Source organism: Oncorhynchus clarkii, chromosome 22 (assembly GCF_045791955.1).
Source record: "Oncorhynchus clarkii lewisi isolate Uvic-CL-2024 chromosome 22, UVic_Ocla_1.0, whole genome shotgun sequence".
Lineage (NCBI taxonomy): Eukaryota > Metazoa > Chordata > Actinopteri > Salmoniformes > Salmonidae > Oncorhynchus > Oncorhynchus clarkii.
The window spans coordinates 30,039,092-30,054,080 of NC_092168.1; the positions used below are offsets into that span (position 1 = coordinate 30,039,092).

At 42.0% G+C, this 14,989-nt stretch overlaps 1 protein-coding gene across 1 annotated transcript; it reads right to left on the reverse strand.

The window, feature by feature from the left end:
* Positions 1-823: 823 nt before the first annotated feature.
* On the reverse strand, positions 824-14,738 carry LOC139380751 (DnaJ (Hsp40) homolog, subfamily C, member 15). Its single transcript, XM_071123748.1, has 6 exons — positions 14,591-14,738; positions 13,682-13,733; positions 4,263-4,336; positions 3,380-3,459; positions 2,960-3,030; positions 824-1,316 (listed from the first exon to the last, which is right to left on the reverse strand). The coding sequence occupies exons 1-6, from the start codon at positions 14,696-14,698 to the stop codon at positions 1,246-1,248; spliced, it is 456 nt and encodes a 151-aa protein (XP_070979849.1). The 5' UTR covers positions 14,699-14,738; the 3' UTR covers positions 824-1,245.
* Between the last annotated feature and the right edge of the window lie 251 nt (positions 14,739-14,989).

Genomic DNA, 14,989 nt, shown 5'->3' on the forward strand with positions numbered 1-14,989 from the left:
AAAGCGAGTCATTTCCCCGCTCTCCAGCATGGCAGTACCGCACAGCTTGGCAAAACAAACCTTTTGGACAGCAGGAAGCTGGCGAAGCAAAATCTTTTCACACATGGTAATGGAAAGATACCCTGATGGGTGGGGGGAGAGAGGGGTCAGGGAGGGAGAGAGAGGCTCAGGAGGGCCATGTGGGTTCTTCACAGGGAGAGGAAAGCTAGAAATAGACCCATCCACAGGAGGGACAGCAGAGATCAGCCAAGCACACAGAGCCCTAACCTGTACTACAGCAACACACGAACAGTGCAGACACTATCACACACACCTGACGCACTCACCCTCTACATTAGGGATGGGCCACTGGCGGACTCGTTCTGTAAGCCCACGGACCAATAAAAATATGAGTTTGGTTTTGTTGTGGCCGCCACCGCCATAAAAGTTGCCCATCGCTGCTCTACATGATAATCAATAGCTTTCCAACAGAGACGGACATGGTTCACTGGAACATCAGTTGATAACTGCATTCTACCAGAATGAGGTGATTTTTAATGATGCCTAGCTAAAGCATGCTGGAATGAAGGCATTTGCAACATGGTGCAGATTACATGGCTGTCTAGCCTTCCTCCTAGATATGTGGAAAAACCTACTGCAAGCTGCTGGTGAAATGGCTCACTTAAAGTAAAGTGTCACAGCTCACTGCAGGAGCTTCAAAAACAGCTCTTACCCAATGTTCCCTCTCCCATCAGATGCTGCAGCACTGTTAGTCATTTACTACAATGGCATCTCAGCGCAGAGGAAAGGGACTAATCACAGAAACACAATAATGAGTCATTGATTACCATTACAGAAAATGCTTTATTCAGCAAACTTTGATAAATTACTAACCGTGTTATTCACACACACTGCTCAGCTAGGCTTGGTCTCTGTCAGTGTGTTGTTAATCTCACAGTGGTCATAATGTCTTTACCACACAGAGGAATAAAAAGTTAACAGAAAGGTTTGAATTTCTTATTGTATGGAATATTATTATCTTGTATCTTATGGTACAGTGTATTTACAATAGACTACAGTTGACATGTTGACTTTTGTAAAGTTAACTACAGGCGACCTTCAACTTGAAAGATATCCTTGTTCAGGAAAAATGTTTCAGAACAGAATAGTCTCTGGGGATGGTAATGTCTTAGGGCTGGAATAAATAGATCTGTAGTATACTGTAGTCCAGGAGGTCAGAGGGGTGATGGGGGGCTGTAGTTTTTATCAGCGGCGTTGGTCTTTATCCAGCAGGTCCTTGGCCTCGTTGATCTTGGCGGCCATGTAAGGAGATCCACCTGGAGAGAGAACACACATCCGCTTCTCATCAATGCCCGCCTGTTTAATCTTTTTTTTTCTTCCCATTGTCCCCCCCCCCCCCCCTACCCCATTCCATCTCTCTCACCCCTCTATCCATTCCAGGTAAGAACAATATAACAGTCTACACATGGCATGCAAGCTGTTTCCCCAGGCATGAAAAAAACAACAACTCAGTGACATCTACTGTCAGGAGTAGAGGACTTCAGTAGGCTCAGTCATTAGCAGTCTAAGTCACATCCAATCACCTTTTATAGTGCTTTAACACACGGTGGAACACTAATCACTATGGAGCACAGGAAATGGGTGTATGCTGAGCTAGCACAAACTGAGGTTGGGTCGCATACTAATAGTCTAAAGTGACTTCCTCTCCTCGTCTCATACCCCCACCACACTGCTCTGAAAACACATGATAGAGATTTGTGTGTGTTCTGAGGCAGAGTGGTCTGCTCAGCTCACAGGGTCAATGAGTACAGCATCCTGGGAGTAGTAGTCTGCTGTGTGACACTACCAAGACAGCCTGAGGGCACAGGTGTGTGTGTGTGTACAACACTTTCTTAGTAGCCATGTCTGTATACTGCCCCCCCCCCCCGGTGGTGTGTTTTGTGTCAGCAGAAGCAGAACTGTATGTGTGTGTTTAGGGTAATAAATGAGTGTTATTGTTTGCAGTGACAGAGAGCAGGGCCTGACGAAGGCCTCAACTAGTCTGCTAATCAGTCACTGACAAACACAGAGCCGGCCTGGCACGGCCTTCAGCACACTCACAGGGACGGAAAGACACTAAAAACAGGGCTAGATGCCGAGAGAGGCAGAAATAGAGAGCAGTCTGATTCCCTTTCTGAAATCGCGTCATCTTGCTCACTGGACCTTATTGGCTCAAATACAGGAAATAATGAGAGGTAATTAGCCAATCATTCCAATCCATTACTCTGACCAGGAATCGGTCCACTCTTTCCTGCCCAGACCTGGCTGACTGACTGACAGACAGAGAAGCTGTGGGTTATTACCCTCTCTTCTCCATCGATGTCCCAGTAACCAAACACATGAAAATGAACTATAATAGATACTGTGCTACCTCCTGAAACAGAACACAAAGCCATATCCAAGGATGACAGTATTGATGGATGTTCCTACAGGTGACCCTATAGACCCATATTTCATCCCCTATTTATTCTTTGTCCCCCTCTCTAACTCCTCCCTCTCTGTCATCTCAGCCCTTATCGCCCAGTCAGAGAGGAATCCCACAGGCCATTTCTCATTTCACACTGAGTAAAAACTACACACTGTGTGTGTGTGTGTGTGTGTATTCCTCTCAGGAGAGGGAAAAACAGTGTGGACGGGTGTGTAAAACTAGCTGCTGTGTATGAGCGTGACTTTGTGTGTGTGTGTACACACCTCTCAGGAGAGGGAGACCGAGGGAGGCCATTAACCTTGATAGAGGAGAGGGGGCGAGTGCACAAGCCTGACGCTGGGAAAAACACCTTGTATATGGGTTCAATAAAGACAGGTGATATGCTGTTCACACAAGAACCAGTAATAGGAGATCATCACTGTATAATTAACTCAGTTGTCTCCAATCTGTTTTTTCTCATGTCCAGTAAATTGGATTAAACTGTCAACTGACCTTTATCTGGGTGGTTGAGGACCATGATCCTCCGGTGGGCATCTCTCACCTTGGACTTGGTGCTGGTTGGGCTATAGGGGGGGGAGAGATACAGGATTGGGATTAGTAGAATGTACAAAATAGGGCAACACACAGATTTAGCACAGGATTACAGCACCATCTAGTGGTCAAATCACATTCACAAGTTGCAGTAAGAACATCAAGTTCTTCTGACCACTAAACTATTCAGGTGTTCTGTTCTCTTCTCCCTGATTGACAGTGTGAAATTTTACTAAACCAAAAAGAAAGATGACTAATATGAACCCATCAAATACACAGAGAAATCAAACACATCCTTAGCATGAACACAGACTGAAATAAAACATTGGGTACACACCCGCACAAACAGGCGAGCATGACACACACTTCCGCCAGTCTTACCTGATACCAAGGATGAGGCTGGCTTCTCGCTTAGTCATCTTCTGGTCAAACCCTCCTTTATAGTAGTGTGATGAGAAGGTCTGGAGAGAGAAGAGATGTTAGTACTGAAAGTACACGCACACCTAGAAATGATTCAACTCACCCACTGACTGGACTGTCTAGAAATGTATCCTTTTTTACTCGTTAGTGTAAATGCTTAGAGTAAGAAGGGTGGAAGTGCATTCTGTGGTACATAGGGTTCATTAACTCCCTTCGGTCAAGCACTGCCTCATTGTCACACAGTACACACTGGGAGAAACTGCCAGACACACACAGTGTGAGGTCTGATCACTCATCCATCTCACGTCACACACTGCTTTATTTTCACACACACACACACACACACACACACACACACACACACACACACACACACACACACACACACACACACACACACACACACACACACACACGAGAGAGGGCAGTGGGTGCATCACCCTGTCTGGGGGCCTTTGGTCTGTGGAGCCATAACTCAGGTGAAGCAGGGGAAACTGAAGACCATGAGTCAGTCCACCAACTACCCATCCTACAGACAGTCAGTGGAATAAGTACTATACCACAAACATTGGTGCTTGGTGACTATCTGATGGGGCAATTCATGAATCCCCCAGATTTGCAAATATGCGTCTGTAGCGTGGTGGGAGAGTTTTCAGCAAAACCAGTGGGTGTCATCGTTGATCATGCATAGTTTCAGAATACAGTGTACCAAGACATACTAACAATCAGTTGGAGTTCATTAGAAGTTGCCAAAAAAAAACATATAGGTCTACATGGTTAGACACGTTTTCATCTCCACTTAGGATTGTGATGAACCACATAACCAAGTTGGTGGGTTACTTACGGAGGTGGGCATCCTCTTAGCAGTCTGTGACAGGACTTGTCCTAGAGGCTTCCACAACTGGAAGGCATAACGACCTGAAACACAGTACATAATTATTGGCCTACACAAACAGACCCCTTTCCACTGGTCACCACAGTTATGTTCTTGTCCTGTATTTTTTTTCCCCCACCTTTATTTAACTAGGTAGGCCAGTTGAGAACAAGTTCTCATTTACAACTGTGACCTGGCCAAGAGAGCAAAGCAGTGTGACACAAACAACACAGAGTTACACATGGGATTAACAAACGTACAGTCAATAACACAATAGAAAAATCTATATATAGTGTGTGCAAATGTAGTAAAATTAGGGAGGTAAGGCAATAAATAGGCCATAGTGGTGAAATAATTACAATTTAGCAATTAAACACTGGAGTGATAGACGTGCAGAAGATGAATGTGCAAGTAGAGATACTGGGGTGCAAAGGAGCAAACAAATAAATAACAATATGGGGAGGAGGTAGTTGGGTGGGATGGGCTATGTACAGGTGCAATGATCAGTAAGCTGCTCTGACAGCTGATGCTTAAAGTTAGTGAGGGAGATATAAGAATCCAGCTTCAGTGATTTTTGTAATTTGTTTCTGTCATTGGTAGCAGAGAACTGGAAGGAAAGGCGGCCAAAGGAGGAGTTGGCTTTGGGGATGACCAGTGAAATATACCTGCTGGAGTGCGTGCTACGGGTGGGTGCTGCTATGGTGCCCAGTGAGCTGAGATAAGGCGGGGCTTTACCTAGCAAAGACTTATAGATGACCTGGAGTCAGTGGGTTTGGAGACGAATATTAAGTCAGGGCCAGCCAACGAGAGCATACAGGTCGCAGTGGTGGGAAGTATATGGGGCTTTGGTGACAAAATGGTCTGCACTGTGATAGACTGCATCCAATTTGCTGAGTAGAGTGTTGGAGGCCATTTTGTAAATGACATTGCTGAAGTCAAGGATCGTTAGGATAGTCAGTTTTACGAGGGTATGTTTGGCAGCATGAGTGAAGGATGCTTTGTTGCGAAATGGGAAGCCATTCTAGATTTAATTTTGGATTGGAGATGCTTAACTTAGAGCTACCCCCCTACTTTTTCAATTTCCGCCTGACGACATACCCAAATCTAACTGCCTGTAGCTCTGGCCCAGAAGCAAGGATATGCATATTCTTGGTACCATTTGAAAGAAAAACCTCTGAAGTTTGTGTAAATGTGAATTGAATGTAGGAGAATATAACACAATAGATCTGGTTTAGATAATACAATGAAAAAAAAACATGTTTTTTATTTTTATTGTTGTATCATCATCTTTAAAATTAACAAGATAAAACAAACATTCAGATAGGATGATGGGGACAATTTCAGTGAAAAATATAAGAGGGCAACAGTACTTGTGCAAAGTTTCAAAATGATAACTTCCAAAATGAGTGTGCTACATGACATTTATCATGAAGTCACCCAGGTGTCCCACACAAGTAGCCCAAATGTACCCAAGTGGCAAAATTGGTGAAGGTATACATTTTGACACAAATAACTATATACAAAATGCCAAAACGGTATTCTAACACACACACACACAGTACAGGGAACATAAGGTTGAATATATTATTATAGACCTGCTACATCTACTGTCTCTATTATATTACAACAGACCAGCTGTATCTACTGGCGCCATTTCACTTTGGCCATTGTTGTGGGCCTGCCCTCCCCTCAACAGCCTCAAATAGGCTATTTCATTTCACAAATAATATTTTATGTTATAATTTCAAACAACGGCATTAGCATGAGAAGAACTTACCAGTCCAAAACGGTGACATTGTTCCTCTTCTGCAGGCACGTTACAGATTATACAGTGGCTACAACGGTGTCCTCTCCATTCAAAAAATATTCCTCCACTTGGGAATCGCTAAATGAATCGTCCTACAACAATCTCGGTCTCACTTTTCCGATCAATTTCTTCTAAAATTGTGTGTACATCTGTATATCTAGACTTAGATTTAACTTTCCCTGACTTAGTCGCCATACTGATTGATATATAAACAGCTGAATCTGCGCGTTTACCAAAACAACGCTGTGCGTAAAATGCGGAGCTCCTTCCGGAATAAAACTTCAATAGCGAATGACTCTCTTTACGCTGGAGTTTACGACATGGGTTGGTCTTCCAACACACAACCATTGCATATTCCCGCTTACCTCAGCTCATTGGCTATCTACCAGGCTAGATTTCAAGACGATCAGTGGTCATTGGGTTAAAATACAGTCAATCAACGAAACAGTGGTCATATCATTGGTGCACAGTGATGTCATTACTTGTTGTCTTCAAATCGGTTTCTTTCAGTCAATACGTCCCGCGAAATGGCCCATCAGGTTTGGTTGTGTTACAAACAAACCAGTTGATTGCAATGAAACCAAACATGACTGGAAAAGTCACGTTCTGTGTGGGTTATTTACCTGGAATGTGTTGTCGAAAATGGAATGAGACGGAATTCACGACACAAGCAGTTCACAAAATGTTTCGTGTTAGGCTATAAAAACGGATTTTATCAAACAAAAGATCATTCATTGTGTAACAATGAGCATTGGGATTGCAAACAGACGAAGATCGTCAAAGGTAAACAATTTATTTTAATGCAGTTTGTGATTATGTTACGCCTGTGCTGGTTGAATTTTTTTTATTTTTATGGGGCTCTATACTCAGATAATTGCATCGTATTCTTTCGCAGTAAATCCTTTTTTAAATCTGACAACGCAGTTGGATTAGCAAGATTCTAGGCGTTCGATACACGTGAGACACTTGTATTTTCATGAATGTTTAATATGACTATTTATGTAGCGATCAACGTATGTTGTGGAATTTCAGCCCGCTACCGGGTTCCGTGCTCAGAGAGGTTAACTCGGCTTTCGAAGACTTTAGAAAGGCAGCGCAGGATGGATATCGGTGTACAACAGTTTGGGTCAGTTTGTCTCCCCCTTTGAAGAGGGGCCTGACCGCGGCAGCTTTCCAATCCCTAGGGATCTCAGACGATACGAAAGAGAGTTTGAATAGGCTAGTAACGGGTATAATTTTAGAAAAGAGAGGGTCCAGATTGTCTAGCCCAGCTGATTTATAGGGGTCCAGATTTTGCAGCTCTTTCAGGACATCAGCTATCTGGATTTGGGTGAAGGAGAAATGGGGGAGGCTTGGGCAAGTTGCTGTGGGGGGTGCAGAGCTGTTGACCGTGGTAGGGGTAGCCAGGTGGAAAGCATGGCCAGCTGTCAAAAAATGCTTATTGAAATTCTCAATTATCGTAGATTTATCGGTGGTGACAGTGTTTCCTAGCCTCAGTGCAGTGGGCAGCTGGGAGGAGGTGCTCTTATTCTCCATGGAACTTACAGTGTCCCAGAACTTTTTGGTGTTTATGCTACAGGATGCAAATTTATGTTTGAAATAGCTTTCCTAACTGCCTGTGTATATTGGTTCCTAACTTCCCTTAAAAGTTGCATATCGCAGGGGCTATTCGATGCTAATGCAATACGCCACAGGATGTTTTTGTGCTGGTCAAGGGCAGTCAAGTCTTGAGTGAACCAAAGGCTATATCTGTTCTTAGTTCAAGATTTTTTGAAAGGGGCATGCTTATTTAAGATGGTGAGGAAAACACTTTAAAAGAATAACCAGGCATTCTCTACTGAAGGAATGAGGTCAATATCCTTCCAGGATACCCGAGCCAGGTATATTAGAAAGGCCAGCTCGCTGAAGTGTTTTTGGGAGCGTTTGACAGTGATGAGGGGTGGTTGTATGACCGCGGCAATGAGGCAGTGATCCTGGTTGAAGACAGCAGAAGTGTATTTAGAGGGCAGGTTGATCAGGATGATGTCTATGAGGGTGCCCGTGTTCAAGGAATTAGGGTTGTACATGGTATGTTCCTTGATAATTTGTGTGAGATTGAGGGCATCTAGTTTAGACTGTAGGATGGCTGGGGTGTTAAGCATATCCCAGTTTAGGTCACCTAAGAGTACAAACTCTGAAGATAAATGGGGGGCAAATAATTCACATATGGTGTCCAGGGCACAGCTGGGGGCTGAGGGGGGTCTATAACAAGCGGCAACAGTGAGAGACTTAATTCTGGAAAGGTGGATTTTTAAAAGTAGAGGCTCGAACTGTTTTGGCACAGACCTGGATAGTATGACAGAACTCTGCAGGCTAACTCCACCCCCTTTGGCAGTTCTATCTTGGCGGAAAATGTTGTAGTTGGGGATGGAAATGTCAGAATATTCAGACACGTCTAGGACATCATGGTTGGCGGAGTATGCTAAAGCAGTGATTAAAAAAACGTAGGAAGGAGGCTTCTGATGTTAACAGGCATGAAACCAAGGCTTTTACTGTTTCAGAAGTCAACTAATGAGAGCACCTGGGAGTAGGAGTGGAGCTAGGCACTGCAGGTCCTGGATTAACCTGTACATCACCAGACGAACAGAGGATGAGTAGGATAAGGGCACGGCTAAAGGCTATAAGGACTGGTCTTCTATGTGTAACATGTATCGGAGTGTGTGTGTGTGTGTGTGTGTGTGTGTGTGTTTATCATCGGTGTGTACTGGGTCAGTGTTTGTGTTGGTAAGCTGCAGTCACTCTCCAAACCCACATAGAGCCAGTCAGCATCTATACCCTGCCAAACATTCTCTGTTTATAAAGTCCACACACACAAGAAGTTAGCAGAAACCCCTCTGGAGGAGCTGGTTTCCAAGAGAAAAACACAAAACCACTCAGTCATGTATGAGAGCCATGCTGCTAAGCTCAGGGAGTAATCAGGGCATTATTTATAACCTGGTGACTGACATGTTCTGAGTGGGTGGTGTAAATCCACTACTCCACCTCCAGGCTGCCTGGAAGTTCTGTTTTCCTAAAACTACAAAGCTGAAAGTCCATCAACTATGAAGGGACCGCACACACGCACGTGCACGGATGGCCTGCTGCTGGCCTTTCCATTTACATTGAGAGGATAATTAGACTGTGCTGTTCCTCAAAGCCACCACGACAACTAACACTGACCTCACATTACCCGAACTCTGTGGCAACTGGCAGACCACACACTGCCTTACTATTAACCACTATACAAAACAGCTGTGCTGACTGACACTCTTGTACCAATGCGGATAATGGCATAGTGCCTATTCACTGCTGCGCTCTGCAACATGATATCTGTACTATCACTGTATAAAATGACAGGAATAAACTGTTTTGTAAGACATCCAACTTTCTAAATCACATGGATGTGTGATTGGTTATATCACATTATCTGGCGTACAAAGATTTTGGGTGTCCATTACTGGACGTTAGAGGTTTGTCCATACAAACCGCTGCCATAAATTCTTCAACTAACTTGGTATTGGCGGTACTCTCTTCGATCTTGATTCTGGAAAAACGTATCTTATACATGTGTATAGTTGCAGGTGGTTCTACAAACACCAGAGAAAACTCAGAAAGATAGTAAATCCATGTTTTGTATCAAGTGAGATATGCCTCTTGCATATGTGTAGTGTTGCATAGAAACAACTAGTTCCTGCAAAATGCTGTGAAATGCTAGATGTGGGCAGCTAAGATGGTGACGAACTGTCTCTTGCATTACAAAACATGGATTTGCCACCTGCAACTGTACGCTGACATTTGTGACTTGTTTCAGGAAACTAGGCACGTCATGACTTCACAGACGAGACATTTGAACGTAAGCATTTAAAAGAAAATCTAAATGCATTTTTTATGGTAGAAATGGCTTCTGGAACATGTGAACTTTCATGAGCTTTAATAACAAAAAGTTGTATGCCATCTGTACATGCAAATAAAATTGTTAAATTATGACCTTCCCGCTAGCCATGATTTGCTGAGGTTATTGATGGGCTGGACATGCCGAGAGAGGAGTTCGGATTGGTCTGCCATGTAGCATGCTTCTGTCTATAACATGCATGAGCTGCTCAGAATGTGTTGGTAAGCCTTTCTAATGCGACTTTTTTGAAAGATATCACAAAGAACTGCAAAGGTGTTGCTAATGCTCTCCACTTTCTAGAGCACTGGTTCTCAATCTTGGTCCTGGGGATCCAAAGGTGCTCAAAATCTCAAATGGCTTTGATGATTTGAAGCAGGTGTGTAGTGCTTGGGCAAAAACAAAAATGTGCACCCCTTTGGATCCCCAGGACGAGAACCACTGTTCTGGAGGACAATCGTGCCATGCTGACTCTGAAAATTAATCAGGCAATGAGGAAATCCCTGACTTAGGTAAAAACATTTTCTTTGAACCAGACAGTCATATGAAATGGTGCTCAAGTGTTGTTGTCACGGAAGAAGGTGACCGAGTTTTAAAATCAGTGGAATGCCCAGAGTTTGATAGCTAAGGAGATTAAGAAAATTCTGGTATTTGATTACAAATACGAGGAGGGAGTCAAAGTGAACACACAGAAGGCTGTTGCATAAAACACCTGTCTCCGGATTACATCTTCAAACTAAGGGCAACCATGGCATCTGTGACAGAGGGAGAAACGTTCATCCATGTATATGGGTAAGAGACTAGCTTACATGTTCAGTCATTAACTCGTTTTTAAACCACTCTACACATTTCTTGTTCACAAACTATAGTTTTGGCAAGTCGGTTAGGACATCTACTTTGTGCATGACAAGTAATTTTTCCAACAATTGTTTACAGACAGATCATTTCACTTATAATTCACTTTAACACAATTCCAGTGGGTCAGAAGTGTACATACACTAAGTTGACTACGCCTTTAAACAGCTTGGAAAATTCCAAAAAATGTCATGGCTTTAGAAGCTTCTGATGGAGGTGTACCTGTGGAAGTATTTCAAGGCCTACCTTCAAACTCAGTGCCACTTTGCTTGACACCATGGAAAAATCTAAAGAAATCAGCCAAGACCTCAAAACAATTGTAGACCTCCACAAGTCTGGTTCATCCTTGGGAGCAATTTCCAAACGCCTGAACGACCACATTCATCTGTACAAACAATAGTACTTAAGTATAAACACCACGGGACCACACAGCCGTCAAACCACTCAGGAAGGAGACGCGTTCTGCCTCCTAGAGATTAACATACTTGGGTGCGAAAAGTGCAAATCAATCCCAGAACAGCAGCAAAGGACCTTTTGAAGATGCTGGAGGAAACAGGTACAAAATGATCTATATCCACAGTAAAACGAGTCCTATACTGACATAATTTGAAAGGCCGCTCAGCAAGGAAGAAGCCACTGCTCAAAAACCACCATTAAAAAAAGCCAGACTACGTTTTGCAACTGCACATGGGGACAAAGCTCATACTTTTTGGAGAAATGTCCTCTGGTCTGATGAAACAAAAATATAACTGTTTGGCCATAATGACCATCGTTATGTTTGGAGGAAAAAGGGGGAGGCTTGCAAGCCGGAGAAAACTATACCAACCGTGATCCACGGGGGTGGCAGCATCATGTTGTGGGGATGCTTTGCTGCAGGAGGGACTGGTGCACTTCACAAAATAGATGGCGTCATGAGGAAAGAAAATTCTGTGGATATATTGAAGCAACATCTTAAGACATCAGTCAGGAAGTTAAAGCTTGGTCGCAAATGGGTCTTCCAAATGGACAATGACCCCAAGCATACTTCCAAAGATGTGGCAAAATGGCTTAAGGACAACAAAGTCAAGGTGGCCATCACAAAGCACTGACCTCAATCCTATAGAACATTTGTGGGCAGAACTGAAAAAGTGTGTGCGAGCAAGGAGGCCTACAAACCTGATTCAGTTACACCAGCTCTGTCAGCAGGAATGGGCCAAAATTCACCCAACTTATTGTGGGAAGCTTGTGGAAGGCTACCTGACACGTTTGACCCAAGTTAAACAATTTAAAGGCAATGCTACCAAATACTAATTGAGTGCATGTAAACTTCTGACCCAATGGGAATGTGATGAAAGAAATAAAAGCTTAAATAAATCCTTCTATACTATTATTCTGACATTTCACATTCTTAAAATAAAGTGGTGATCCTAACGGACCTAAGACATGGAATTTTTTACTAGGATTAAATGTCCGGAAAAGTGAAACTGAGTTTAAATGTAGTTGGCTAAGGTGTATGTAAACTTACGACTTCAACTGTATTTGTATCTCAGAAAGCCATTTGCTTTGCTAGTTATAGCCTAATGTTAGCTAGCTAACATTTAACCTAGTTGGTTAGCTTTAGCTACATGCAGATTTAAGCATGGTAGTAACGTTATGAGTTGGGATTATGGTTCATTGTTTAGCTAGCTAGCTACATGTCTAAACAAAAGACTCCTATGGAATTAACCATTTCACTGTACCGTTTACACCTTCTGTATCCTGTACATGTGATAAATAAACATTGATTTTATTTGAAATTATGTGTTTACCAGAGATGGAAATGTAAAGCACAACATGACCTGCACCAAAGTAAAATTAGGATATAACATTAGGTCAATGAGACCGTGTCCAAGTTCTAAAATTCTCCGGTAGAATGCCCTGCGTTTATTTCGTCACTCTCACAACAGTAAATTATTTTCTGTAATTAGCTCGTCATTAACTTGTAAATAAGATAAAGTTAAGATGTTTCAGCTCTGATATGGTCATTATTTGAACTGGCTAGCCAGCTAACTTAACGTTAGCTAACAAGCTAGAAATGAACAAAAACATTGTTTACAAAGTTGCCTTTAGTTGCCTGGTTTGTTAGACTGACATATACTAAATTAATTGTTTAACGGATGGGTTTATTGGTGTGGTACAGCAGTGATGCTATTTTGGACCACCAGGCTGCTGATGTCATGTAGCGCGTCTTTTTTATAGACAAGTTTGATGTCGGATGACTATAGAATGTTCATGATGTCACTGCGACAACTGTCTACAGACATGTCGATAGACGTAGTATTAACCAGGCTTTAGTCTTGAAATATTTGGTTGTTTAATACACTATCGTACACACTGTTTAACACATGTATATCCTTAAAGAGATGGGTGGGGCTAAGGCTTAAGAGTGTGTGAACACTGATAAATGGGTGTAGACAAAGAAGAACTCTCCAGTAGGTTTACAAAATATTCAAGGGCCATTTTCTCAAAAGTGTGGTTACAAGTTTATCAACTTTCAAAGCAGAATTACTTACCCGAGGTTCCTCAACTGTAGTGTATGATATACCATTTTCTAGCTCCGGGTCTCTACTTTTATCGAAAGTTTAAAAAAAAACACAATTTCAAATTTTCTACATAAGACCAAATCGAGCCGGTCGAGAACGAAGTGATTATCGCCAATACCAGGTTAGTTAAAGAATTTATGGCCGCGGTTTGTATGGGCAAACTTGTAATTAACACCAAAAATCTTTGGTTATATCACATTATCTGGCATACAAACTGTAGCAAGGTGTGTGTGTATGTGTATATTATACTATTTCTTACCTGCAAAGCCTGCAGCAGCAACACCAAGGCCAACCGCTATCAGAGTACCACCCTGAAGATACAGAACAATATCAATACAACAATCCATCAGTCAACAGTGGTGTAAAATACTTAAGTAAAAATACTTGAAAGATCTACTTAAGTAGTTTTTTGGGGGTATCTGTACTTTACTACTTATATTTTTGACAACTTATACTTTTACTTTACTATATTCCTAGAGAAAATCATGTACTTTTTACTCCATACATTATGCCTGACACACAAAAGTATTCACTACAAATCATTTTAATACTTAGCAGGACTGGAAAATTGTTAAATTCACGCACTTCTCAAGAGAACATCCCTGGTCATCCCTACTCCCTCTGATCTGGCAGACAAACTAAACACACAAGCTTCGTTTGTAAATTGTCTGAGTGTGCACTGGCTATCCGTAAATACAATTTAAAAAAATTAAATGGTGCGGACTGGTTTGCTTAATATAAGGAACTTTAAATTATTTCTACTTTTACTTTTGATACTTATGTATAATTTTAGACTTACTCAAGTACTATTTTACTGGGTGACTTTTACTTGAGTCATTTTCTATTAAGGTATATTGACTTTTATTCAAGTATGACAATTGGGTACTTTTTCCACCAGTCAACAACAAAAATTAACTGCAAGCCTGAGTCACTCAGCCGACTGATTACATCACAGCCTGTTATATGACATTCATGTTACTGGCGATTGCTAGATTCATCACCGTGATGACACAACCAACCTTCTGTTGCTAGTACTGTAACTATCCACCAGCTAATTGCTAGTAAATAGAAGGTTCTGGCATTAGCTAGCTAGCTATCTTAGCTGCAGGCCTGTGAAATAACCAGCGCTTGTTATCCACCAAAAATTCAAACAACAAAATATACTTACAAGTCTTTTGTCGATTTCTGTTTCACTCCTGATTTTAGATTGAGAATTGTATTCAGCATATCGCATAGTTTCTCCTTCAATAATTACCCTGCTACCAGCATTTGCCATGATGCCGCTGTCACTTGAAGGACACAACTATGGAGCGTCTGAGCGGACAACCAGTGTCAATTGAAAAAACATTTCGTAATACAGAACGAATGGGTGATCCACCTTGCACAATATTGTGGAAATCTGGAAAATGTAAATAAATCAATGAACCACATAAAAACAAACTAATTAAATGTTATAACATATATATGCTACATAGTGGGATAATTCGCATAGATGGCAGTAGCCTAATACATTTTCTATTTGCTCCAAGGGAATTGTATTCTTGCCTAACATTGATTTTGAAAAAGT